At 37.6% G+C, this 27,143-nt stretch overlaps 1 protein-coding gene across 1 annotated transcript; it reads right to left on the reverse strand.

The window, feature by feature from the left end:
* Positions 1–813: 813 nt before the first annotated feature.
* SMC2 (structural maintenance of chromosomes 2) lies at positions 814–22,885 on the reverse strand. The gene is given in 26 exon segments (XM_085214258.1): positions 814–1,267; positions 1,269–1,373; positions 2,244–2,391; positions 3,725–3,885; positions 4,903–5,019; positions 5,782–5,982; positions 6,545–6,739; positions 6,995–7,138; positions 7,411–7,604; positions 8,411–8,535; positions 10,543–10,678; positions 11,213–11,417; positions 11,695–11,814; positions 11,999–12,137; positions 12,880–12,997; positions 13,531–13,690; positions 16,183–16,416; positions 17,036–17,185; positions 17,950–18,183; positions 18,651–18,695; positions 18,900–19,010; positions 19,155–19,193; positions 20,114–20,236; positions 20,892–21,041; positions 21,964–22,211; positions 22,734–22,885. Coding segments are annotated over 25 exon segments (3,570 nt in total). The 5' UTR covers positions 22,132–22,211; positions 22,734–22,885; the 3' UTR covers positions 814–1,219.
* Between the last annotated feature and the right edge of the window lie 4,258 nt (positions 22,886–27,143).

Below are 27,143 nucleotides of genomic sequence, written 5' to 3' on the forward strand. Positions count from 1 at the left end.
CTAATCAGTGCTGCACACATGCCGGATGCAGGGGTGATATTTCCACCTAGCCTGCATACTGGAGAGCAAGAAAGACACATATTTAAAGAGCAAAATGCTTACATATGCATTAGATGTCCAAGAGAAGGCTGGGTTATTACAATGAGTCCCCACAATGGTTGACATCCCCTCCCTCATCCCGTCTCAGCTCTTTTACACACACCTATCTCTCAGCAGTCTTTCCAATGAAGGTTGTTCTTATTTTCTTGGACTTGGGTTAGGATGGAGGCTTGGCTCTGGTTGGTCATCTCATCAGCCAAGCCTCCATTCACCAATCTGCTGCTTCGTTAATACGGTTTGCCATTTTAGTCTACTGTCTCACATTCCAGAGATGGGAAGCTAACCCTGTTCTTCGAAAATACAGGTGATGTGCTGTCTGCACTAATTGTCTAAGTCTGTAGAAAAGCATCTGCTTACACCAGCGAGAACCTGGCTTAGCAAGGTCAAATCTGCAGCTGTCAATTCAACACCTCATCCTAACTTACTTTCCGACAGCATGCCCACACCAAGAAGAAAGGAAGCCTTGCTGCTTTGTGAGGGTCGGCTTCCATCCCTGCTGTCTGTGAGTTGTGATGAGTGGCTGCTGTTTCTGGGTGCTGTGAGCAAAGATGTGTGTCTTGGGATTTTACACCAGAGGGAAGACCACTATAAAATGTTGGTATGTGTTGAGTCTGTCCCTATAACTGAGGGATGGGGCATGTTAAAACTGTAATTCTAAATAACTAACTGTGCCTTACTGGATGAAAAACAATAAGGAAGAAAAGAAAGGAAAAGTTTTCTGTTTAAAATTTATTAAATCCATTAGCAAGCAACTAAAAATTGGCAGTTAAAAAAGTTGCCCACCGTACTTCTCACAAATAATTAGGTTAAGCAGCTTAAAGCTTACACTAACTTACATATTCATACATCACTTTAATTTACAGCAAAAGCTGAATGCAGTATCTTAGTTTGCAGTAGGTTTCCTGAAAACTATATATGCTGCAAGCTTCATTCATCACACCTTTCTGACAGAAAGACTCCAGTAAGCTGCCATGAATGGGAGTTATTTAAAAAGCTAAAAACTATGACTTATTCAATAGAATCAAGATAAAAATAATGATTTTTTTTTAAAAAGGTGATTCTCAGGCTTCCTACTACCAAGGAGCACAGAATGCTTGAGTCACCATTACTGTGTTGTTTGTTACTCAACTTTGTTATTACTAGTTTCATTCAGTGGCTGCTTTTTTTTTTAACTGACAGTGTCTTGAAATTGTGCTTATACCATCAACAAACTTGGTTCTGTAGAGGACATTGGCATTGTTAAACATTCCATCCTTCAAGGACACCACAAGGAACTACAATGAAACAGAAAATGTGAAATAAATGTTACTGTCCAAATAAAGATTAAAAAAAAATAGGAAACACTTCAAAAAAGAGGATTACTTTTAATTCACTTAGGTGTTATCTTACTAATACTTCTTATAAATATATGTGTGTATATATATATACACACACACACACACACACATATATTTTTTTTTTTCCACTGAAAGCCTCATAGAACATGCTGGGTTAATACACACCATCATTTTTTATGTTTATAAATTACATGCTTGGTCTACTCAATCCAGGATGGCTGGCACATCCTGTCCTGCTGTAGCACCACAATAAAATATGACCTTTCTTGACCATTGACCATTGGGAAAATGTTGCCATGAATTTTTCTAAGAATGCAGGATTATTCATGCACTAATGCTGCAATTCAAATTGCTTTACAGTACCATGAGCAACAGGTGTTCCTCTCTTCTCTACCATAATTTGGAAAGGTCACATTTACCAGCAAGTAAACATACTACTTTTCATTCAGAAGAATATGTTCCTTCAGTTCTGTGGGTGGATAGGCCACAGTAACCCCAAGATCCTTTCCACAAGCATCCATACTATTTTACAACATTTTTCATTTTCAACTGAAGAACTCTATCAAGAAAACAAAAATAAACAAACAAACCCCAGTACGTGGGCTATGTCTCTAATTGGCTGTACACAGACCATCCTCCTCATCAGTACCTGTTTTTTTTTAGCCAGTGCAGCAACTGCTTATATGAAGAGGCAATACTTAGAAGTTTCATATGCCAAGCCATAAGCCAAATCCAGCTGAAATGACTCAGAAATAAAACAGTTCAACAAAGCTGAATAAATAAGTCACAGTAGTTTCAAGAGAGTACCTGGGATTGTTTGAAATGAGCATCAAGCATCTGTCCAATATTCTGGGTATGAGAAAGGTCAAGAGCAGCATCCACTTCATCCAAGATGTAAATTGGAGCAGGTTTGAAGAGAAGGATGGCTAAGATCAAGGACAAGGCCACCAGTGATCTAATACAAGGAATAAGGAAGTTATATTTTATGCTCTTGTTTGAGAGACTTCCACTTATTACAGCAATCATCTGGTAGTTTTAAAATGTTCTCTGAGAAGCAGATTCAGGCTGTGAGTTTTGGGGAGAGAGAAACAAGAACAGCTGCTGCCACAACTTTTCACTAAGAAATGTGAAGCCTTTTGCTAGAAACAGTATTGTTAATTAATTATTTAACTGGCAGATCAAGTTGGCTGGGTTATAATTAATCTCTCTTCTGAAGGACATTTTTTGCTCTTCTACAGCAAGAGTTGCTCTAAGGAAAGCATTGGTCTGATACTGGATGAAGTAGGTCACCCAAGAAAAGATGAAAAGGCAGAGGCATTTGATTTTTTTTATTGTTTGTTTTCTGCCTCATTTTTTTAATATTAACAAAGGATCTTGGGCTGTCTTGTCCTCTGAACTGGAGGACCATGACTCAGGGAACAGTTACATTCCATTTGTGGTGACTGAAGTTGTAAAGGAGGGATTATATCAGCTCAGTGTTCTTAAGTCCATGGGCCAAGATTCCCCATGGCTCAGTTTGAAGGCAATTGCTGTTCAGCACTTTTGTCAGCGATCTGGATGTAGGGGCAGAAGGCATCTCAACAAGTCTGCTGGTGATCACTGGCTCAGCATCAGCCAGTGATCCTGCCTGACAGCCACAAGGGCAAACTGCATTGTAGGGTGACAGCCAGTCACAGAACTGGCTCTCTCACTAGATGCAGCGGTACTGTGGCCTGACTTCAAGGCACTGTGTGCATTTCTGGGCTGCATCATACAAAGGATCTAAGAGTTCTTGAATCTGTTTCAAAATGTTATATAGTAAACGGGATTACATCAGGTTGGGAGTCACCCATGACAGTCATTTGCCACTTCTCCCAGGTGTAGCTGCAAGTGCGGGCTCTATTTGGCTCCGTCGCTTCCCTACAATAGTATTCTACTACTTTCCCCCACTGACTGCAACTCAAAGGCTGGAGCACTCTGTGTCAGCAGTACCTCAGTACTACCTAGCAACTGCAGTTTTTCCATCATACGTTTTTGTCACTTCTCTGCGTTACAAAATTTTGTTACTATATGCTAAGCACTGCCTACTTTGATGTCAGGTTCCTCTTTCAGGGAAAGTGAATTGATCGTTTTTTAGATATGAAGCCAGATCTTCTATGGAAGAAGACTGTCTACGACTTGACTGTGGAAAAAGCTCTAAAGTATAACTGGTTATACATAAAGTTATAATTGGTTAGACATACCAACTACATCCACAACTGCAATGGCAAAAAGACAACAATCAAAAAAAACATCCACAGTTTACCAACCTTTGACCTCCACTAAGTTCTGTTAAGTTTTCCTTCCAGATGTTTCCTAAGCCAACCCTGAACTCCAGACCATCCAGGATATTTTGCTTTTTAGATGGAACTAACATGGCTTTGGCTCCTGGTAGAAGCATCGAGAAGATGGAACCAAAGTCTTTGTTCACCTAGAAGTGGCACCAGGAAAGGTCTATGAGCGTGATTTGAGTCAGAAGCACAGTTATAAAAACTTAGTGATGGGCAACACAATGCTCTAGGCTTCTTCATTAACTTCATTCAACAAATTCTCATGTCTTAAAGCTTAGAACATAGAGTGAGTAGTTATTTCAGCTATACTGAAAACAAAGCAAGTCTAGGAAAGTACATAGGACAGTTTAGACAAAGTTAGTTGGACAAAACTGTGATTCCTTTCATTACCTCAGGGAAGCCTACAAGAAAGGTAGAAGGGGAATCTTTATCAGGGGGCAAAGTAGTAAGAGTGATAGATTTTGTAGTTCTTATTTTTAACTGAAAGAGGGGAGATTTAAATTAGGTTAGGTTCTTTACAGCAAGGCTGGTGAGGCACTGGAACAGGTGGCCTAGAGAAGCTGTGAATGCTTCCTCTCTGGAAGTGCTCAAGGCCAGGTTGGGTGGGATTTTGAGCAACCTGATCTAGGGGTGTCCCTACCCACAGCAGGATGGTGTGAAATTAGATGATCTTTAAGGTCCATTCTGACCCAAACCATTCTGTGATTCTGTGCAATATAGTCTATATAAGAGGCAATCACAGAATCACAGAATGGCCAGGGTTGGAAGGGACCTCAAGGATCATGAATCTCCAACTCCCCTGCCACATGCAGGGCCACCAATCTCCCCATTCAACACGAGACCAGGCAACAGCATCTGCATGCCAGTAGCTTAGCTTTTATTTTTGTGGGCACTAAAAGAAAAATGTAGTTCTGCAAATTTGAGTCTGTCTCCACAGTTCTCAGAGAATTCATGCCCTACCATCAAAAGTAAGCTTCAGTGGAAGAAATGGAAGTTTCTGCTCCATACTTTAAATATATAAGAAGGCATAGGAGATAAATTCTAGAAAGAAACAAGTTTTTTTCATACAAATATGCAAACAGTGAACTAAAGTGAATCTGATCCTCAAGAAAAAAAATACACGCTGAAGTGTTAAAATTAGATTTCAAGTGACATACCTTTTCCCAAGCAATGTGTAAAGCTTTATTTTTCTTTCGGTCAAGCTCTTCAATAGTTGCAAGAATTTTTATTTTGTCATTCTCCACAATTCTCCTTTTCTTCATTAAGTCGTTATACTTATGTAAGATGAAAAGTGATTTCAGCGAACAAAGCACAAAACAGTGGGATTGTAATTAAGAAACAGCAAAATTAGTCACAAGATTGAAATCCAAAGCATTTGTTCAGCAATATGCTGGATTTAAATCTTGTTGTTTGCAAATTAAAGCATTAGAATTTTCAGCCTTTGGCAAAGGTGAAAATCAGCACTACTCCAGAAGTTGCATTTTGATTAAAAGTTAATCATGCTCTATTTATCTTTCTGTGCAGGAAAGGATTCTTATGAAGGCACACAGGAAGAACAGGACAATTCTAATTAAGACCAGTATTTGAAACATTAGGTCAGTGAATCAGTCCTAAGACAAAACTGGAACATCCTCAGGATACACACGAATCTAAGGCAACCCCGGAACAACTTCAAGCTATTTTGCTTCTTTTTCTTGATCTGCAGCCTTTGGCAAAGTATGTGATACTTAGTCAGATATGCTAACAGATACAAAGCCTGCCCAGTGCTACTGCTGCCAGCTTAGCAAGGGCTGTGGTAGGAAGTGATGAAATTATCTGTAGCTTTGTTACATATAATTTAGTTTACTAGCACACAATAAGAAGTTCAAAATATAAAACTAATATGATCTAACAAAAAGCAGCTATATCAAGAAGATTATATTTCATTTTTGGTGTATTTAGGAACAGAATATATGAAAATATATATTAAGTCACATCACAAATACAATATACCCAAAGCTGCTCAATTTCTAAAGGTTAAAATTTGGAATGCTTACCTTCTCCTCTGCCTCAGAAAGCAAATTCATAGCTCTCATGTTCAAGGACTTCTCCAGCTTCTCCTTTTTTGTCAGCAGTTTCTGCAGCTTCTGACCTGCTTCTTTAGGATTGCTGGCTTCAAAATCATAACTTGTGTCTGGCTGGCCAAAATGCTCTTTTTCTGAAGCTATCCACTTATACTCTTTCAGCAGTTTGTCCAACTGTTCACAAGAAGACATGCTGATGTTTTAGTTTATTTTTAAAATTCTGAATTAAAATAGAACAACAAAACCTAACCTGCTACTGTCCTAAAATCACTCTAAAGCATCAGTTATTTCATTCCAGTATAACGCAGGCGGATCCCTCCATCATGCTTCATGCTATATCCAAGACTACAGGGGGATCAAGATTTTGGGAGAAGTTTCTTGTATGCTCTTCCGTGTTACTTGGAACATATTTTTCTGTATCTGGACTAAGCCATTGTTGCTGAGTATCTGGATTAGATTCTCTAATTGGTTACCCAGATTATCCATAACATCAGAATATTTTTTGTGTTTTTTTTTTTTTTCCATTGATCACCTTCTTTGACATATTTTCTATGAATCCATAATGATATGTTACAATTCATAGCTTCCACTCCTCCTCTTTCACATAAAGAGTTGCAAATAAAACAGTGCTTATTATTTAAAAAATAAAAATAAAAAAAGGCCATTTCCTTTGCACAAAGTGAAGGAAATAATCACTTGGCCACAAGATGCAAAGAAAAACACAATTATGAAATACCGTGGAAGAAGCATCAGCAGTCTCTTGTTGATACTTGCTGATGTCATGTTCTAGTGCATTCATGTTAAGTTGCAATTCATTATTTTGCTCTCTGTATTTCTCTATCTCTGCAGATTTGGTTTTAATATCTTTAGTTTGCTCTGCCATTAATCCCTTCTGCTTCATCAGTTCATTCTCTGCGTTCTTTAGAGATTCCTGTTAAGAAAATCAGACAGCTAGTAACTTCTTACAAAAGCAGATGTTACGGAGTTGGGAGTAGCAGAAAAAATTAACACATAACACAAAAATAAAGCAAAAAAAAAAAAAACAACCAACTCCTGCTAAGGCTAAGGCTAAACAATTTAGCGCTGCCAAGAAAATCCAAATAGCAAAAAAAAAATACACAATGCAATTTAAGCTTTAAGGGATCCTCAGTAACATCAAAACTGATAGTATATTATTCCCTTTTACCCTTGTCTGAAATGCTTCAGTTGCCAAAGCATCAATTTGCTCCTTGAAGGACACGATTGCTTGTTGTGCCGCCTCAATCTGTTGCTTATACGAGGCTTGTTCTTGTTTCAGCTGTTCAAGTTCCAGAACTAATGCTTCAACTTCCTAGAAAGATGTTTTAAGATTTATTAAGGTTATAGCTCAGTGGAAAGAATTGACATTTAATTTGATAGAGTAAATATTGTAGAAGATAATACAACACTTGCTCTTCTGTTGAATGGAGCAAAACCACAAAAGTGTCACAAATTTCTACATGTCAGTAACTACAAAGAAATATTTAAGTTGTGAAGTTGACGGGATTGAAACTTCAGGAGAATAAAACTGACTTCTGGAAACACTTGTAGCATTGAGAAAATAGAAATAGAGCTGAGATTTACCTGCTGCTTTTCTTTCATTTTTCTGTTTGAATCATCTGCTTTCTTCTTGGCGCTATCTAGTTTCTGCTGGGCATTTTTTATTTCCTTTTCACGTTCTCCTTCTGCATTTTTCATTTTATTCTCTAATGCTTTATAATCTTCTTCAGCTTTCTTTTGGCTCTCTTCAGCTTTCTTTAATGTCTCTTCACACTCCACTGCATCAAAAGTACAGTACTAAGATTGAACAGTGCTCTTATCCTTAAGCTTAAATCCTGGCCTCTCTCTGGAATAAAAATCAGACTCTACTACAAAAAAAAACCAGAAAACAGCTGGCTGTTTTTTGCCAGTTACTGAAGTCAGCTATTTCAGTAATTGCTGAGATACTGTTACCAGTTATTTGCAGGGCACCAAACAGAAAACCAATCATTAAAATTAACATTAAAAAAGGGCAAATAGATGAACAAGTAGTACTTCTTTGGAACAAGAAGTAAACCATGGAACAGCTATCTAGTCAGACAAACTTCATCCTTCATATACAATATACATTATTATTTCAGTCCATTCTTTTCTTTCGCTGTTTTCCTTACCACTGCATTTGATTTCTTTTACACTTTTCCCTAGTGACATAAATAGTACTTATTTCTACTGTTTTATCATTCAGATTATTTATACCGCTAGCCTACATTGTCTCCTGAAACAGTTGGTTGAAAAAAATAATAATAAAAATCACACAAATACAGGACTAAATGCATTTTATAATGTTGCTACAAAGCCATTTTTCCTTTTACTCTGAAGTACGTATGTGGAATCCTTAACAAGGACAAAATCTTAAAAAGGGCACAAAAAACCTTATCTGAGCCCCATACCGGTGTTTGCCAGCTGTGATTCTAGGACATACTCCAAAATATAAAGCAAATATTTTCAAAGCTATTTTTTCTCTTGGCTGTTTGCTTCTCAACTGTCAAATATCTTTCTCTGCAATTAGCTTTTAACTGCAAGATAAAAAACACATTTGTCTCACCAATAGTTTTCTTCAGAGCAAGCAGGTCTTCCTGTTGTTTGTGATAAGCACTTTGATGAATCTTAGTTTGCAGTAGCTCTGCCTCTTCAGACTTCATCTCCCACTGCTGCTTCAGCTGCTGGTACCTTTGAAGGCAGTAATGATATATACTGATATAATGAAGGGTACCCAGCATTTCAATTTCAAGTTGAAATAAGCAGATACAGAAATGCTTATATTCCCATTCCAAAGTGATAACTATAAGAGACAACAATGACCAACTATAAAACAAATAAGCTTACATTTTATAGGAGACTAATAGAGCTTTACAAAAACAGAGGTAAGTAAATATATAAATTGAAATATGCTTAAAAGTAATTGTGAAGTCTGTAGAAAAGTAGCTTATGCATTTAACTCATTGTTATGAAGCCCTGAGAATATATACTAAAAACAAACAAATGCAACACAAAGCTTGGAAACAAATCGAAGCTCATGTTTTTCCAGACAGTAAAATAAGAAAATCATTAAGCATTAACAAGCAAAACCCATTTCTTCCTTTTGATTATATTTTTAGAAAGCTGTTATGACTTAAAACAATCTGAAAAATAATTCCAGCTGCCAGATACCATACTCCCCAACACTACCTTCTCATAGGATTTTTTTTAGAACTAAATATATCTTTAAAGTTCTATTTTTAAAAGCACAACCAGTAAGAAGAAATAGCTGAAAATTCAAACATACTTTTAAGATTATTTAACTTAAATTCTTACAGCAGTATCAACTTGAATATTCATTCTCCTTTAGGATCTTTATATTTCCTTGGGAGAATAATAAGAACTACCACGAACTGAAATTCTTGATGGGTGTTACAAAACAAGGGAAATAAACAGGAAGAGATGGAAGTCACAGTGCAGTTAGAAAACTATGACCTAATTGCTGTCAGAGAAAGATAGTGCGACAACTGGAATATTGCAACTGAAGGCTACAAGCTTTTTAGGAGAGACAGGTAGGACAAAAGTTGCCCTCCACATTAAGAAGTGGATAGACTGTTAGCTGCCTAAGAAACATCCATGACCAGATTGAGAGCTTGTGGGTTAAAATTACAGAGCAGACCAGTAAGGTACAGCTGGTGGTCAGGGTCTATTACAGCCCTCTGATCAAGGGGAGCCTGTCAATGAAGCCTTCCTGCTTCAGTCACAAGTGGTGTGCTCCCAGGCTCTTATTTTGATGGGGATCTTAACCATCCAGATATCTGCTGGGAAAGAAATACAGTGGACTGCAAACAACCCAGGAGATTCCTCAAATCCATTGAGAATAACTTCCTGCTTCAGGCATTGGATAGACCAACCAGAGGTGAAGTTACTCAACCTGGTTCATCAGCACAGAGGAGCTCATTAGAGAGATTAAGATCAAAGCCAGTCTGGGCTATGCTGACCATTGCTAGACAAGTCTGTGATCTTGAGGAGTATGGATCTAGCAAAGAGTAGAGTTGGAACTCAAGTTCAGGAGAATTAACTTCCAGCAGTTTAAGGAAGTATGGGATGAGATCACCCGAGGAACTGTTCTTAGGGACATAGGAACAGATCAGAGTGGGCAGCTCTTTAAGGTTTACTTTCTTAGAGAACAAGAGCTCTCCATTTGCAAGCATAACTGATCAAGCTGAAGAGGAAGGAAAGCAGCATGGCTGAGGAAAGGCTTGCTGGTCAAACTGAGGGAAAAAAAGGAAAGCAGGGATGTGTGGCCTGAGAAGAATACAGAAATGTCATCTGGACATATAGAGATGGGATCCGGAGGAAATTAAACCTGGCAAGGGACGTGAAAAATATCATGAAGAGATTCTACATATACACTGATCAGAAGAGATAGGCCAAAGAGAGCGTACCCCTTTTAATAAATGATAAGGGAGAATTGGCAACAAGATACACGGAGAAAGCTGAGGTACTCAATGAGTGCTTTGCCTTAGTCCTCACTACCAGTCTGGCTTCCCATGTCTCTCACATGCCTGAACATCTAGGTCCTAGGTTACCATGCAGGTCCTCCTGTCATTGCCTTTGTTACCTTTGTTGTAACATCTTTCCCATTGTATTGATCTGTCTAACTGCTAATAGTGACATAAAAGAAATAACAAGAGATTTTTACAATGCAAACCTTACTTTTCAGCCACATTCTTTAAGTTTGCTAGCTCTTTCTCTACTTCTTCAAGCTGAGACTTCTTTATTTTGATTTTGTCTTCAGCTTCTCTCATTGTTTTAAGTTTAGATAAAATAGGTGTAATATTTGAGCTTGCACCTGTTCAGAGAAAAAAAAAGAGCAAAGTTGGAATTGGAATTACATTCAATCTAATTGGAATTATATTCAACTCTGGCAAATGGTGAATTGTAAATGTTGGCTACGATGCAGTTTTAGTTCATGATTTGTTTTCATTGCAGAAACAGCTAAGCAATCATTCTCAATGGAGAGATTTTGTGAAATCAACCAACTTCACATGACATCATGTATTAATTTACCTCAAATTAATTATGAAATACTCCAAAAAATGCTAGAATTTAAAGCATTCTTTCCAACCTCTTCAAGAGTATTCAATAGCCAAATAAGGTTTAAGTATCTAATATATGAACTATATTATGCTAATATTTTGTTGTTTTTTTCCTAGTCTAATTGTAGTCTTACTTCAGTGTACAACCACCAAACCTTTTCTCAAAGATGATGTTATCTCAAGCACAAGTTTAAACAAAAATGTCTCTTTCCGTTTTTAAAAATATGCAAAGCAGTAAACAAATCAACCAGAACACAATTATTATATGAATAAAAAACAGTAATTGCCTCCAGTAAGGGTTCCCTGGGGGTCAAATATGTCTCCTTGAAGTGTAACAGTTCTCCTCATTATCCTTCTGTCAAAGGACACTTTCTTAGCATTATCCATATTGCTACAGACCAGTGCTGTCCCAAAGACATATTCCATTGCCTTCTGTAGTTTACAGTTATAATCAATAAGAGAAATGGCTATATTTACTTCATGATGACCAACCTGGAAATAAAGTGAAATGCAATTAGTATGCCTTAAGTTACAAGAATCTTATCTCAATAATAATTTTTAAAGTCATCATTGCATTTTAAAACATAATTTCAGTTAAAAGAAAGGCAATTAAAATCCATCTGCATATTGGATAGCTCAGGGATAGAGAGAGGAAAAAAATTAAGAAATTCTCATACCCTACAGAAATAGTATGGCTGTGACATTATGCTAAAAAAAAAAAAAAAAAAAAAAAAGGCATACAGTAAAAATATAGTATTTATTTACATACCAGATTTTTGGCCAGTGAGATAATCTCATCTCCAATACACTTGGCTGAAATTTTGCTTAGTGGAATGATGGTGTACCGATGCTTTAGTTGACCCTTTTCTAAAATCTTTTTGCCAGTAGCCTAGAATGAGAAAAGCTACTTTTTAGAGTATATTCAATATTAAGACAATATGGCATCTCAATAGCATCATTTCATCAACAGTATCTACGTATGACTTCTGACTTAATTTAAGTAGGTACCCGGGACCAAATCACCTCTTAGGCATCAAGTCACTAAGCACATGCTTGCTTAGTGACACACTTACCTCTGTGTCCACAACAATGTTATAGAGTTTTCCCCCAGCTACTGCTTCTAGGGCTTTTGATGTGGTTATGTCTTTCACGGTGATAAGAGTTACAACAAGGCCTTTCACATAGTTCGGATTCCAATTTTTTTCTGGATTTCTTAGAAAAACAAAATCAGTTATGATAACTACATGTTTGGTTCTTTTCCTGACATCTTTAAAGACTATCTTAGAAATCACTACTGTTTAAAATGGTAGAAGAAATTCTAATTCTATTGGACAAAATAAACAGGAAATTATTAGTTTAACTACTTCACGGCAAGAGACTTTCCAGGAAAAAGTCAGTTACAAAGCTAATAGAAGAGTGTCCTTCCTGACTTTTGTATGATTTGTTCACACAGTTCTCAGTTGATTACAGTCTGTTTCCTATTACTAGCACAGCTACATGAATATGCTCAGGTTGATTTTGCATAATAAATCTGAGGATACACGTATTTGGTGGAGATGGACACAACATTGACTTCCACAGAGCAAGTTTTCTCGCAGACCTCAGACAGGACTGAAAATTAATAACATTTTTGCAGGTTAGACTGTTGGATTACTATTGTTTCAGCTACTGAAGTTGACTTACAGCTTGCAGCACCATGTTACAAAACTTCTAAATTCACGTTACATTGATAAGGTTGTATTTTAAGAATGACTGCCCACTAATTCAGCTAGTATTTCTTGACTTCACTAACCCACATTCACTTGCCTCAGATAAGACCATCATTATTCACTGACAGTATAAGAAAAACAATGGCCAAGGAATAGATGGAATAATTTTATAGTCTCATAATTCATGCATAAAATGCACCAAACAGCACTTTAAAATGTATTTCAAGATGACACTGAGATCTTACTTGTATTCAAACCGTAGATGAGGATGCTGTGCTGTTATACTTTCACACAATTCTGTCAGATGACTGATTTCAGAACTCAATTCCTTCTTTTTTGCTAGATGGGCTTCTTGTTCAGCTTCTGGACTCGAACACAAACAGCATAAAAACATACAGAGTATAGAAACGTAGTAATTTAAAAAACAGTATTGTGCTCTGTTTATGCACATGCATGGGGAGCAGCTATTTGAAAAGCTTCTAAAATTATTTTAAAATTTCAATTTTAGACAAATTAACACTTTAACAAAATCAAATACACAGAGCAAAAAGTAAAATGTTACTCCCTAAATATGGGTTGAAGTGAATTCAGGATTGTCAATTTACACTTTTGTGCATCTTCTGCAACAGTTATTACCTGCAACAGGAAACAATCTTTAAGAAGTTTTAAACTGGGAAGAACAGGAAGAAACATTCTTTCAAGTTTCAAGTTTAAGTTTGAGCTTTATAAGTGTTGGCTCACAATATTTAAAACTGAATCATTTTAAAGTACTTCTTCTGCAACTTTCACCAGATAAATTTATTCATGCCTGAAAACAATATACTTGTTTTTTCTGTTCCTTCTATATTCCTTTCCACATCCCCAAAAAATTATGCACCAAAAGTCTATACAAAAACCTTCATATTTCAACTTTTCCATTTGATCTTGTAGTTTTTCTTTTGTTTTTCTGATAGCTTCAAATGCCTCCTGGTCTTCCTTGTAGTTTCCATCCATCTTTTTAACTTCAGCTTGTTTTGTTTTTAGCTCCTGCTGAGCATATTTCAACTTCATTTGGGCCTGTAAGGAATAAGAAAGCATGAGCCAGAAGGTATTTAAGGGAGAATCTTTGAATACAGATTTAGAACATATGCACTAACCAGGTTCTCCCTTAATTTGTAAAAATTCCCTCTGTTTTCAAGAATGGCAAACCAGCAGCCTTGGCCCTTAAAAACTAAAGACGTGGGTGACAAAAGCATAAAATGTGTCAGAGGGGGGTTTTTCTGGGTGCCTGCACTCTTGGTCTGTGCGTGCTGATGAGACGCACCTATCTCAATAGAGGAAATATTTGGCTCCTAACCTGGTGTGACTGATCGAGAGAGCTTCAAACTAAGATACATCAGGGAGGGAAACTGCATTAGGAACACTGAGGCACACCAAGGGATGGTGCAGCACTACCTGAGGGTGGCAAGGCCAATGGAAACACCTATGCTGCTCCAAGTAGCACTGTGGGTTCTGGAACACAGAAGAAATGCCTATATACCAATGCAGGCAGCATGTGGAATAAACAGGGGGAAATATGTGACCTTTGCCCAGATCCATGATATCATAGGTATCTGTGAAATTTGATGGGATGAGTCCCAATACTGGAGTGTTGAAACGAAGGGCCATTGACTGTTCAGGACCAGCAAGGTGGAGATGATGTGCTTTACATATGGGAGTGATTAGACCGTACAGCCATTGCTGTCAGAGATGACACAGCAGAGAACTTTCAGGTGAGGATTAAGGCAGCAGGCAATAAAGCAGATGTCATGGTAGCTGTCTACTGTAGATCACTCTTAGTCCAGCTAATCTATAGAGAATTGGTTGAAACTTCAGGATCAGTCACCCCCTCACAGGAGACTTTAAATTCCCACACAATCCAGGAATATCATGCTAGCACAACAAGCAAGCTTGGAAGCAGGATGAAGATAACTTCCCCTTGCAAGTTCTGAGTGAGCCAACTAGGAAAGATGCCCTCCTAGATGTATAGTCAACATGGGCTCACCAAGAAAAAGCATGGAGCCAGGGAGCTGGATGCAACAGTACTTGTGGCTCCCATCCACTTGGGATATTCTATCACTGTCTTGTTCTGTGATAAGATCGCCTGCTTGGTGGGCAAAGGAAAGGCAGTGGATGTAATCTCTCTGGATTTCAGTGAGGCCTTTGATACTGTTCCTCACAGTATTCTTCTGGACAAAGTGCTCAATGATAAGATGCAAGTGCTGTTCAGCATTTTTATCGATGATCAGCATGCAGAGCAGAAGGCGTCTCAGCAAGTCTGCTGGTGATGCTGAACTAGAGGAGCTGCAGACTGGGACAAATGGCCTTGCAGGGAAATCTACATACACTGGACAACCAGCAACAGCACACATTCTAAGGAAAATGTTGGGTGCTGGAATGAAGCAATGCTGAACACAGGCACAAACTGGAAGCAGCTCTGAAAAAAGAGACAGTGGGCTCAGCATCAGCCAATGATCTGCCTGGCAGCCAGGAGGGCAAACTGCACCGTGGGATGCTTTAACCACAGCCAGTCAAAAACATGGTTCTCTCACTAGATGTAATGCAGCCTCACCGTGAGGCACTGTGCGTGGTTCTGGGCTGCATCATACAAGAAGGATGTTACAGTACTTGAAACTGTCCATAGCAGGGCAACAAAGCTGATAAAATTGCTGGAAGGTATGTGAGTGAAGGCTTGGGAAATCTGGTCTGGGAAGGAGAAAGCTCAGAAGCTATTTCATTGCTTTCCACAACTCCCTGAGGAAGTGAAGTGGAGAGGGAAGTGAGTCTCTTTCCATGGCATCCACGGACAGGATATGTAGGAATGATACAAGGCTGCACTAGGGGAGGTTCAGACAGGACATTGGAAGCATTTATTTACTATGAGTGAACACACTGGAACAGACTTTCTAGAGAGGTGCTTAGTTCCTCCAGCCAGTCAGTAGCCAAGGGGCACTTGGAGAATGCTTTATAATGCTCAGTACTGTGCTTTAACTTATGGTTAACCCCAAGAGCAGGTTGGACTTGATGGTCTTTGAAGGTCCCTTCCAACTAACCTAGCCCTCAGCAATCAGTCCATCTTGGGACCAGTGCTCTTCAGCATCTTAGAGATGTACGTACTGAACGTACTTGGATACAATAAACTGTATTATCACATACATAGTATCAAAGAAAGAAACAAACTAAAATATTGTGGGACAGAACCACCTTTGTTACTTTTCCCATAAGAGAAATTCCTCCCAAACTCTCTATTCAGACACATTTGATTATTCTAGATTAAATACAGAAATACTTTAATTTTCTTTTCTAAGCTTCTTAATCTACACTGTCGGTCACCTGTATTATGGCTCATACTGATTTCTGTACTTCCTCAAGGCAATGTTGTAACATTTCCTTTTATTGGCCCAAGGACTTCCTTATTTTAAAGAGCCTGCTTAATAAAAAAGACTTACCTTAATGCCTATGCAAAAATACTTTGCATAGATATTTTACAAATTTTTCCAATAGTGCATCAGGAGAGCTCCGACTCTTACCTGTTTAGCCTCTGTTGTTGCTTTGCTAATCTCATTTTTGCAGGTCATCATCTGGTCAGCAAGAGAAGTTCCTTGACCACTGTCATTGCTAGACAGGCCAGCAGATACAGCATTAAAATGCTGTTGTGCTGTGGCTAAAGCTTCTGTATCTTTTTTACTTTCCTCCTGTAAACTATTTAGTTCTTCTTTTATCTTTTTTAGTTCCTTCTCCTTTGATGTGAATGCTTTAAATTCCTTTATCAAAAGACAATAACAAGACACCAAAACAATAAGTCCTATTAACTTTAAATTTTGTTAGTAAATCAGATGATGTACAGCTATTATTATTTTCACCAACCAAGTTTTGAAAAACTTGTCAGCTTTTTTGATTTCACAATCTGTTTTTATGTATTTCAGGTGTGCACTTGCTCAGTGAGGACACTCAAAACAACATCTACAGAGAAAAATGACATAGACGAAGAAATGATAACTGCATAACAAGGAAAAACAGATCTCTATAAAGTATTTAGTGTTTGTATTTTAAGAGAAATTAATTAAATGTCAAGAATATGAAGCAGATGTTTTTTTCGTTTGAGATTAGCAGGTTTTCTGAACGCAGATGGGATCTCCTCCCAAAATTAAAACAAAGTTGTCAACAGTAGAGCTGGACTTTCTTCATAAATACATCATATTTGTTTTTAGTGGGAGTCTACTACCTGTGCCATGCAAATCAAGTAACATCCTTATCATTTGTTTCTGTCCTCCTGTTGCCATTTTTTCCAATCAACTTTGAGGACGTAATAAAAATCTGCTGTCCCCACTCACTCTGAATTACATCAGTGCTTAGAAAGAAAATCATAAACAAAGGGTTTACCTCCTGCATGATTTTAATCAATTCTTTATGCTTTTTCTCTTCACTGTTTAAGCTTTGCTTCCTGTGATCAAGATCACTGCGAACTTTAGTATCAATTCTTTGGAGTTCTGATAAAGCAGCTTCCAGCGAATGTAACTTAGCACCAAATTCCTACAATCAGAAACAATGGAAATTCAATGTATACCGTTATCCAATATTTAAGTTTTCATCTTCTGTTTGTAGCTATCTAGAGGAGATGCATGTCTGATTGCATGGTTAGACTCTAAGACTCTAAAACAAATGTGCTAGAACATCTCTTCCCACAGAAATTCAAACCAATTTGAAGCCACTGCTAGAGCCCAATTGTAGTTACTGAGAGACATTGTCCCTGTTAGAGGAAGTGTAGGAGTTGTGCTTGTGCACGAAAAGATGCTGTGAGGTACTTCGTACATAGCCAACCAGTTTTTCTACCTCTGTAACTGAGGTCACTAGTGATTTTTGTATTTCCCACTTCAAGTGGGCTTTGTCTGAAACACAGACAAAAAATGAAAAAAAAAAAAAAAAAAAATCAGATAAAGTTTTCCACTGAATACACAGAGTGGAAATATTTTATCATCTTCAATTACTCAGTCTCACTTCAGTGCCTGACAAAATTATCGAGATTATTTGGGAATTTACTGAATAGGACTCTGATCCTTGCAGTTTCTCTCACCTTGGGATATTTAACGATTTACAGCAATTGAAAATATAGTATTTCAGACACTATAGAGACCCCATTTAGGAAATGGCTAAGAATGAGTAAGCAGTGTATAATCTAAAATATCCATCATTGGAAAAGTAAAATTTAAGTGCATATCATATACAAAAATAATTTTCTTCTCATATACTTCCTTCTATTAACATCTTCAGGTGAGCGTATCTGTGTTCTCACTTACCTTATTGTTTTTCTTCTCTGTTTCTTCTATTTGTTGAGCAAGTTCCTTTACCTTCTCCTCATTCTTAGCCATTGATTCCAAAATCTTCTTCTTATTTGTCTGTGCTTCTTTTAAAGCATTAGCAGAGAGATTCTTTGTCTCTTCAGCACGGACATACTGAAAAGCCACATGGATGCGTCTTAAATTCTCTACTTCTCGTGTTATTTTCTGGTACTCTAGATATGATGCACGTGCCTGAAAAGATACAGATTAAAAGAAAATATGAATTAAAATAGGGTGGAAAAAAATTGAAGTAGTACTGTTATAGGATATAATATTCATATAATATATAGATTATAATATTCAGTATTGTACACTGCAAACCTACTAAAGAAAATCTTAGATAAAGCTATACTAGTGCAGTTGATTGTGTAACAGAAACTCCACTTGAGGCAAGTTTAAGAACTAAGACAAGTATTTAACTTCTACGTTTTCTGCTTCTCTCATTTGCTTCTTTCTCCCTATATTCCTCTCCCAGATTTCTCATAATTCCTGCAAACCACATCATCTATATTTGGATAGATGATAAACTTTTCATCACCTAAAAGATTCTAAAAAGGCTGAAAATACCATGTCTTATTTTTCATATACTAATTCAAGGTAGTTGAAAATATTTCTTCAGTGCTTTAAGGCCTCTAACCACTTTTCTAAGTATTCCATACCTCTTTCAGTTTCTCTATAGTTGGACTGATCTCTTCAGTTATGACCTGAAACACAAACCACAACATTTGTATTCAGATTTTTAAAACTCATGTTTTAAAATACCTAAATCAATTAATACCTACACATGCAGAAACACATAAAGAAATGAAATAGTTTACTAATAAAAAACAAAACACAACACGCTGCGCCAGTTATTCAGCATCTTCAGCAAATAAAGCCTACATTCCATTCCCACATATAGTACCAACCCTTCGAATTTCATCCAGTTTGGCTTCCTTCTTCTCTATGGTTTTATGGGCAGTTATTTTCTTGCATTCATACATCCTGGTACCAGCTGCTTCTTCAATCATAGCTAGAATCTAAAATAAAATAATTTGACAGAATGTTAATGATTTTTATCACATCAAGTTGGTTCAACTCAAAGCAAGTTTAACAAATTATCTCTCTGTACCACTTCCTTATCCAGAAAAAAAAAAAAAGAAAAAAATTCACAGTTTTCTCACCTCTGCTGGCTTCATATTTAGAACTTTCGTAATTTGCCCCTGGTTAGAGAAAGATAAAAGGAGAATTATGATTGTACAGCATGCTATTGTAGTAAAAAATAAATTAAAACCCACATGCTCTATTTATACACTATATTACAAGTGCTAACCTGCTTTTTTTATTATTATTGGTAAAAGATAGTTTAGTTTTATTAATTGCTTTCTTCTCAACATTTCAAACAAATAATAAGTCCCTTCTTCAAGCAGCAAGCTTGAAATGCGTTCTCCACATTTTTGCTCACATCCAAGTAAAGTGGTACTGTGTTTATTTTGTTCTCGCAGTCTTACTGACTCCCTGAGCTCAAATAACTTCTTAATTATAGATTGGCTGCTTGGTAATCTGGCTCATTTGTAAAGGGAGAGGGGAAGGAAGGGAATAAGGCTGCAAAACTGACCTTTTTAAAAAAAATAATAATAATTAGGACAACTCCATTTGAAGCAAGTAAATTCTACTGTTTTGCTATTCCATGCAAATCTATTAAGGGTTGATTTAGTCCCTCTACTAAGGGTTACAAGGATCTTTTCATTTGGTCAGCTCATCTTTTTGTAACTGGGATTTAAGAAAGCAAGTATATTAACTCATACAAAATATTGTCTAACAAAGAATACAGCAAATAAGGAAAAAATACTCTTTTTCATAATATAATAATAAAGGAAACATAATAAAGGAGACCAAAAGGGAAACAAAATTGGCATATGTTTTAGAAAAAGCCTGCTGTAAGACAAATGAGGAGATGAAAGAAAGTAAGGGCTGAAAATTCAGTCGGGGTTATGCTGTGCTTCTCTAAAAATCTTAGCTACTGAATAGATATTTGATTTTCACTTGAAAGTTGCTTTTAATTAATAAGGAAAAAAATGTTATTCCACAAATTTAGTGCTACTTGTATGCTTTCTGAATTTTAGAAAGGTATGCATAATACCTGCATAATAAGGAAGTGAGGGTTATTGACATTGAGTCCAACAGAACAAAAGAGATCCTGAACACGATTGTTGGAAGCATTCATACCATTGATAAGATACTTATTTCTACCTCCAACAACAACCTAGACAAGGAAAAGAAACAGAAGAACCTTCAAATGATTTAAAAGTGGCTTGAAATAATGCAAGAAGACAAAATAAATAATTAAATACATTAAAAAAAATCAGAGCAAATTATATACACTCCTGCTTTGTGTGCACATACCATACAGAACATAACAATAGATCTTACAGATATTTCAGACATCTTTTCAGTCCTAACTGAGGCTTTAAATAAGATCAGTTACAGAGGGTAAAGATTTGTTCAAGACTGACAAGAAATTCCCAAACTATGCAGGCTTTCTTATAAAATTTACATGTTTTGGAAACAGAATTTAACATGAAGCTCCGAAATGAAGAAGTCACAAGATAGAAAGTTAGAACTTATTTAGGAACATCATTTTACTGGTAGTATGCTTTTGTGCAACTCTGTAGAAAAAATTAGTGGTATACTGCATCTAAATATTTCTGCATCTTATTTCCCAAATAATTACAACTTTTAATCTAGTACAGTGGTTTCACTTCTACACTTTTTGTTAATAATACTGAAGAATCATTGCCTCAGTTGCAAAAACTTAAAGATTTTTAAAACTCTATTTTCCTGTTGAAAAGTCACTCTGTTGAGTATAGTAAAAATCAATGTAGTTTTCTGAGCAAATAAATATGTATTTTAGTGCTCACCTGCCTGGTGATGGTGATCTCATCATTATTTTCAAATCCCAGTGGACTATGTTTCTTGTCAGAATTATCAAATGTGATAGACACAGTTGCCTTATTCACTCCAGCTTGCCCATTTTTATAAACTAAATCATGGAGGCTTGAAGCTCGCACCTAAATGTGTGGAACAGATCAATAAACTTTTGAAAGAAATCAAACTGCCACTGTGTTCTTTTGTTTTGCCAAAAAGAATGGATACTGTAGAGGTTTATTTACAATGCTGAAGATTCAGGGGAATGAGAGATACCAGAGCTGCAAGACACTAGTGCATCTTTCAATAGCAGAATGCTCAAGTTTTAGTGAGCTAGAACTTGCCATTTGTTTCCACACGATATTTCTGATAAAAATACAGAGTGGGTGTTTAAAAAAAATAAAAAGTTAGATAATTAGTTCAGTCACTAGTATCTTCACATACAGAATATTTATCATTCCTAATGCAGCACACTTAAAAAGTGTTCCTTGGAGGTCTGTTGGATTAACCTAGAGTTAGAATGGGGGAAGAGGGGAGAGAAAATCACCTGAAGGCAAAGGTTCAAATTGGTCTCAGCACGTGCAATTTTATTTTATTTTCTTAAGTAGCAAATGAGGCACATCTTTTAAATAATAAGTCGTTACAAGAAACCAGATTTTTTCTTTTTTTTTCTTTTTTTTTTTTTTCCCGCTCTGAAGAACACCTTGGTGAAATTTCAAAGACTCAATGTAGAAGTGCAGAATTTTGTTACAAGAACACAAATTGGAACCTTCAGCTTCAAAAGAATTTCAGCTTCAGGCTGCTGCCGTTAAGTGGGTATTTTTCAATTAAGTGGTATACTTTGCATTACCGCAGAGTACTGATTATTAAATTAATTTAAACTTAATAAGAACAAGCAAAAACGATAGAAACACAGTTTCACTTACTGAAGAATTCAAGAAAATAAAACCATTTTTTGACAGAAATAACATTTTTTGGGTCTTCCACCAGAGATTTCTCATCAGACTAAAATAAAAGGTTGATGATGTAAGGAAGACGTTTCTTAAATTCGCCTTCTCTCTTTACCTGAGATAGATTGGAGATACCCAGGAGGAAGCAGATTGAGTCCAAGATGTTGGACTTGCCACTACCATTCAAGCCAGTAATGGCATTGAATAATGGATCAAAATCACGGATTTCTGTCCTCTGAGCATAGGATTTAAATCCTTCAAGTACAATTGATTTGATGTACATCTTCTTTAAGCTGTCAAGGGGCCAGGTTGGTGCTTCCCCAAAGAGTACAATGAAAGGATTGAACTGTTAACTCTTCATGCCTTGAAGGAAAAACAAAAAAACACATACAAAAGAAACAAGCTGCATTATATGCCTAGCACAGCTACGCAGAACAAAAACAGCATGCATTTTTAAACAGAAAATCATGAAGGTCCGCAGATCCAGTAGGCATCCCAAGAACCCTATGTACGTTATTAAATAACGTGACTTCACACACTGTTCATCGCTATGGCTACAGCCCACTTTTGTCATGACACTGGTCGTTACGGCTGTTATCCCGTGTGGGGGGCCGGGAGTTGGACTCGATGATCCCCCTTCCAGTTCGGGTTATTCTGTGACTCCAGGACAATTTGGGGGCCAAAAGGACGGGGTCTCCCCACTCAGCCACCGCAGATTTGCGCCTACCGCACTGCAGCCCAAGGAGAAACTGTCATGCATCTCGGCCAACACAGCTCCGCGACTGCCCTTTGCCTCCACCGAACCCCCCGCAGTCCCTCAGGTACCAAGCGAAGGGAGCCCTCGCTGATCCGCCGGCAGCCGCCGAGCCCCTCTCGCACACTCACCGTAAGCAGTGCTGCGGCAGTAACAAACGTTTGAATTTTGGCGCCGAGAGAAAGCCAAGGACATTGGAGGACGTGCCCGCCTATGGCTGCTAATCCTCTGCCTGATTTAGAGGTCTCGGATTGTCTGGCCTACTTCCCCCGTAAAGGGAAGAGAGACATTCTATTCACACATTTATTCTTTCCAAATAAAAGTAGAGCATAGTGAGAAAGCAGAGATTCTGTTTGGCTGGGCGGGAGGCTCCATAAAGTCAGGCGAGTGTGGCGGGCAGCCCCAGAGGCAGAAGGACCCCTGAGATCCTGCTGGCGGAAAGGCGCGGCGGGGTCCTCCCAGGTCTGGGCGGGAAAGCACAAAAATGGCGGATCCCCGCCCCCTGAGGGTGGTGCGGTGGGTATAATTGGGAGTTTCAGTGTTCGCCTTAGGCTGTGTTCTTTAGGTCCGGGCGTTTCATTGAGGCTGGTGTTACGCTGTAAAAGTTGATTGGTATGTTGCTGATGGGCTTTAATATTACTAATGAGGTCGAGGGAGCTGCAGTAGTCAAATAATTTATTGAGTTACCTATTCGGGCGTTTTTTTAACCATTTGAAATAATCTCCCTTACGGATCTGTTTTAAAGGAAAACCTCTTTGCATCACTTCAGGAAGTAGATTAGCTTTGTCATTGTGTCTGTTTAAAGCATTATTTTGACGGTACTGTTTCTGGCACTCCTGTAATCAGGGAGTGCTGAACCACGTCCTGTCAGCTGATGACATCTGACCACCACACTGAGAGAAACTATTTCGAAGTATCACGAAAAATTTGACTGATTATGCAACTGTGCTTTCACACTTACTACTGCACTTACTTGGTGATCTGAAAATCCTACCTAGAGGGAGAAAAAAAAATGCAAATAAGGAACAGTTAGTTCTGGTATTGCTGAAGGCTCATTCCAAACAAGCTGAGTTTTATTACGCATCAGAGAAATAAGTACTTTCTGTCCTTATACAGGGACTTCCCAGAGACAGTAGTATGCTTTGGGGAGATGGCCAGCTTGGCAAGAAAACCGAAGATCCATGAATCCTGAGTTGAACTGTCTTTATTACAATACTGAAACCAATGCCCATAGGTCGGAAGGACCCCTGCCCAGAGGGGTTCCCCTGAGCATGCACGGAGTCAGTGGTGTTAAAAATGTATGAAAATTTCTAATAAGTCATCATGAGGAGAACAGACTGGAAAACTACTGGTTTTGTAACTTTTGTGTATAAATATTTTGCGGATAATTTCCTGCTTGTGCTTAATCTGTGGAAACCACTGAGCACCCAGGCTTGCGCAGTCCTGAAATAAAGAAGCAGTGTCTGTTCCAAATGTGAGACTTACTGCACTCCAGATGACAAATCCATATTTCAAACAACAGCATGAGAGGCTTTCCACCATAAAGATAAACATGTATTTTGTTATTTGCATATGACATGTGCAGGAGAGATAACTTCATCCTTACTTAAGTGTTCTTGTAATACCTTTATAATCTCATATGCCCTAAAAGTTTGGGTACTTTGTTTGATGTCATGATAAAATGTACTCTTTTAATGACAGCGCTCTGTCTTAAGGAGAAAATATTGCAGCTACTTAACATCTAGTTAGTATGCTGAAATGAATATAGCATGTGTTAGAGGAAGGAAAAGAAACTGTTTATTTTGGCACATATTTTGTTTTATTACACCATAATGTGCATTATACAAAATTTTTTTTATCAGATACTAATGTGAGTAGATATTCTGCCAAGATAAACACATAATGTAGCTTCATTGCTTTATGAAAAGAGTATTTTAGGAATTTAGAATGGAGTTGATTTTAATTAATGCATGATAATAAAGCACAAGTTTGTGATATGATAAATTCAGAAAGATTCCTGTTTTTTCTTTTCCTTTTTTTTTTTTTCACTGTTGAATCTTGTAAGAATTGAAGACATGTTACAGTAGATACAGAGAAGAAAATGTTCTATTTTGGTACTGCAACACTTTTTTTTGTGCAATGGAACAAAACCTTTTCAGTAGACAAATGTTGTAATTTTAATGGTTTGGGGTTTCTTTGAAAATTGTGCTATAATGCTGTTGTTTTAATAGAAGAGATAATTATTCCTTTTTCTTTCAGGACTTGGTTCTGATGAAAGATATTAAATTGTGTGCCACTAGAGTAAATCTCCCATGGAGTTTTTCTGTTTCTTCAGCTGACTTGAGAAGTGTCCCGTAGAAACTCTTAATAAGTAAAAACAATAAAAATAAATATGAAGTCACAACTTTTCCTGCTCCTAAGACTTGTTTTAGTTCACATTGTGTTAATGTTTGCTGTTGCTTATACCAAGCAAGCATTCTTTGTTATACAGGGAGATAATTACGAGTTGTGAGTACAAATTTCCATTATGTCACAGTTATAGAATAATTTAAGTTGATAGGCATTTCTGGAAGTCTTCTAGCCTCAGCACAAGGTCAAAACCAAGCCAAATAAGGCAAATTTTTCACAAGCCTGTCAAGTTACGAACATTTCAGAAGACAGATTGTACAATCTCTTCAGGCAATCTGTTCCAATATCTAATCACTTCGTGGTTTGAGGGATAAAAGACAAAACTTTCTGCATCTCACTAGAAATTCCTGTTTTGCAGACTTACTCCACTGCTACGCATTCCCCTCAAATGGGTTGGTTTCCATTTTCTCTGTACTCTCATTACTAAGCAGCTGTGGAAAGCTGTAAACCTCCCTTTTTGGCACTGAGTATTTTGACTTTGTCTGCCAGAGCAGAGCACCCTCAAGCACCCACTGGGACAGTTTCACAAACCTTAAAAAAAAACATAGACAATTTGCTGAACTGACAGATACCACAGATAGAGGACTGCCACTGATAAATATAGTAGGTGCAATTGTGCTTATATATGATAACAGTGTTAGCGAAATAAATGCTATTCTGTGTGTTCTTCACCAAGAGGTGAGGGTACAGTGCTTACCAGGAAGGCAATTTCTGTTGTGGTGGAAGAGGGAGAGCACAGTTTCCCATGTCTTCAGTCTCTCTTGCTTCTGCCATTTAGTCTCTTTTCTCTTTTCCCTTCCTCTTTCCTATCCCTGTGCCTCCCTAAAATACTTTCCTAATCTTAGCAATACTTGGGTGGAGAGTCAGATATTATAGTCAGGTTCTCCTTAGAGCTCATATTCATATTTATAAAGAATTAACTTCAATATTAATTTTGCAGATAATGAAACATTCTCATTCTGGACACCGCAGCCTTCAAGATTCTATGTTGAAACAATTCTCTGCTTTATCCTTCAACCAAAACAGGAACATCCTGCCACAAGACTCCCCTTTTGTCTGCTTTTCATGCAGATCTTTTGGGTCTCTGTCCCCAAAGCTGAGGTAAGAGGAGACCTGCATTTTTTAGTCCCTTATGTGCAAATCCCACACTCCAGTAACTTTTGTTTCTGGTGGACAAAATCACTTCTCAAGTTTTTCCTCATCAGTTTTATTTTCCACATGATCCTACAATGAACTTGCTGGAATATGTTAGGGACTATTGCAGTGCGGAACTGAAAGCTGAGCTTAGTGTGCTCCAGATGCAGTTGAGTTTAAGTTCAGTGTGGTGGGCCTGGGCTGTCCCCTGGACCTGCTGGCTGCACACCTCTGAACACGTCCCAGGATGTGGTAAGCCTTCTTTGCTGAATGGCATGCTGCTCACCTTCATGCTCACTAGCCAACCAGTGTCTGACCTGTATTGCTCCCTGGGGTTACTCTGTCCCATGTGTAGAACTTGCAATAATTTTTGAACTCTGGAAAAAATTTCTGCTCCAATAGGCTTGTTCAATTATCTTTAACCCCAAAAGAGATAGAGGAGAGTCTTTAGCTTTCTTTATTCGAAGAAAGGGAGAGAGTGCACTAGGACATATCCCTGTAAGGTCTCTCAACCCTTCAGAAATCACAGCTTTCCCTTAACCCTTCTTCCCAATGCATTATCATTCCTCCTTTCCTTACTGGCTGAAATACTAGGAGATTACAGACTTCCTGGTCCGCCTAATATGTGTTCCTCCTTATATGTGACCTATTCCACCTATGCAGTAAGTACAAAGTCCATAAGTTCAAGTTGTCTATAGACATTTGAAACTAAAATCTTATTTGATAAGAGTGTACAGACCAAGTGGAAGGTAATTTGCAAGCTTCTGTATAACAACTTGTGATCAAGGGCATCTCATTTGCAAGTCTCTACGTAATTTGCAAGGGCATCTTCATGTTTCTTTTACCTTCTTGAAGTTCTAGTTAATCTATTTTTCCAGCCTCTTAAGTTCCTTCAGGGTAGCATGCTTCTTCTCAGGTATGTTGACTATTCCTCCCAAAGAAATTAAGTAGGCAGACTGCCTGATGGCATACTGTATTCCACAATCCAGATCATTAAT

The sequence above is a fragment of the Meleagris gallopavo genome, chromosome Z, assembly GCF_905368555.1.
Source record: "Meleagris gallopavo chromosome Z, MGAL_WU_HG_1.1, whole genome shotgun sequence".
NCBI classification, from domain to species: Eukaryota; Metazoa; Chordata; class Aves; order Galliformes; family Phasianidae; genus Meleagris; species Meleagris gallopavo.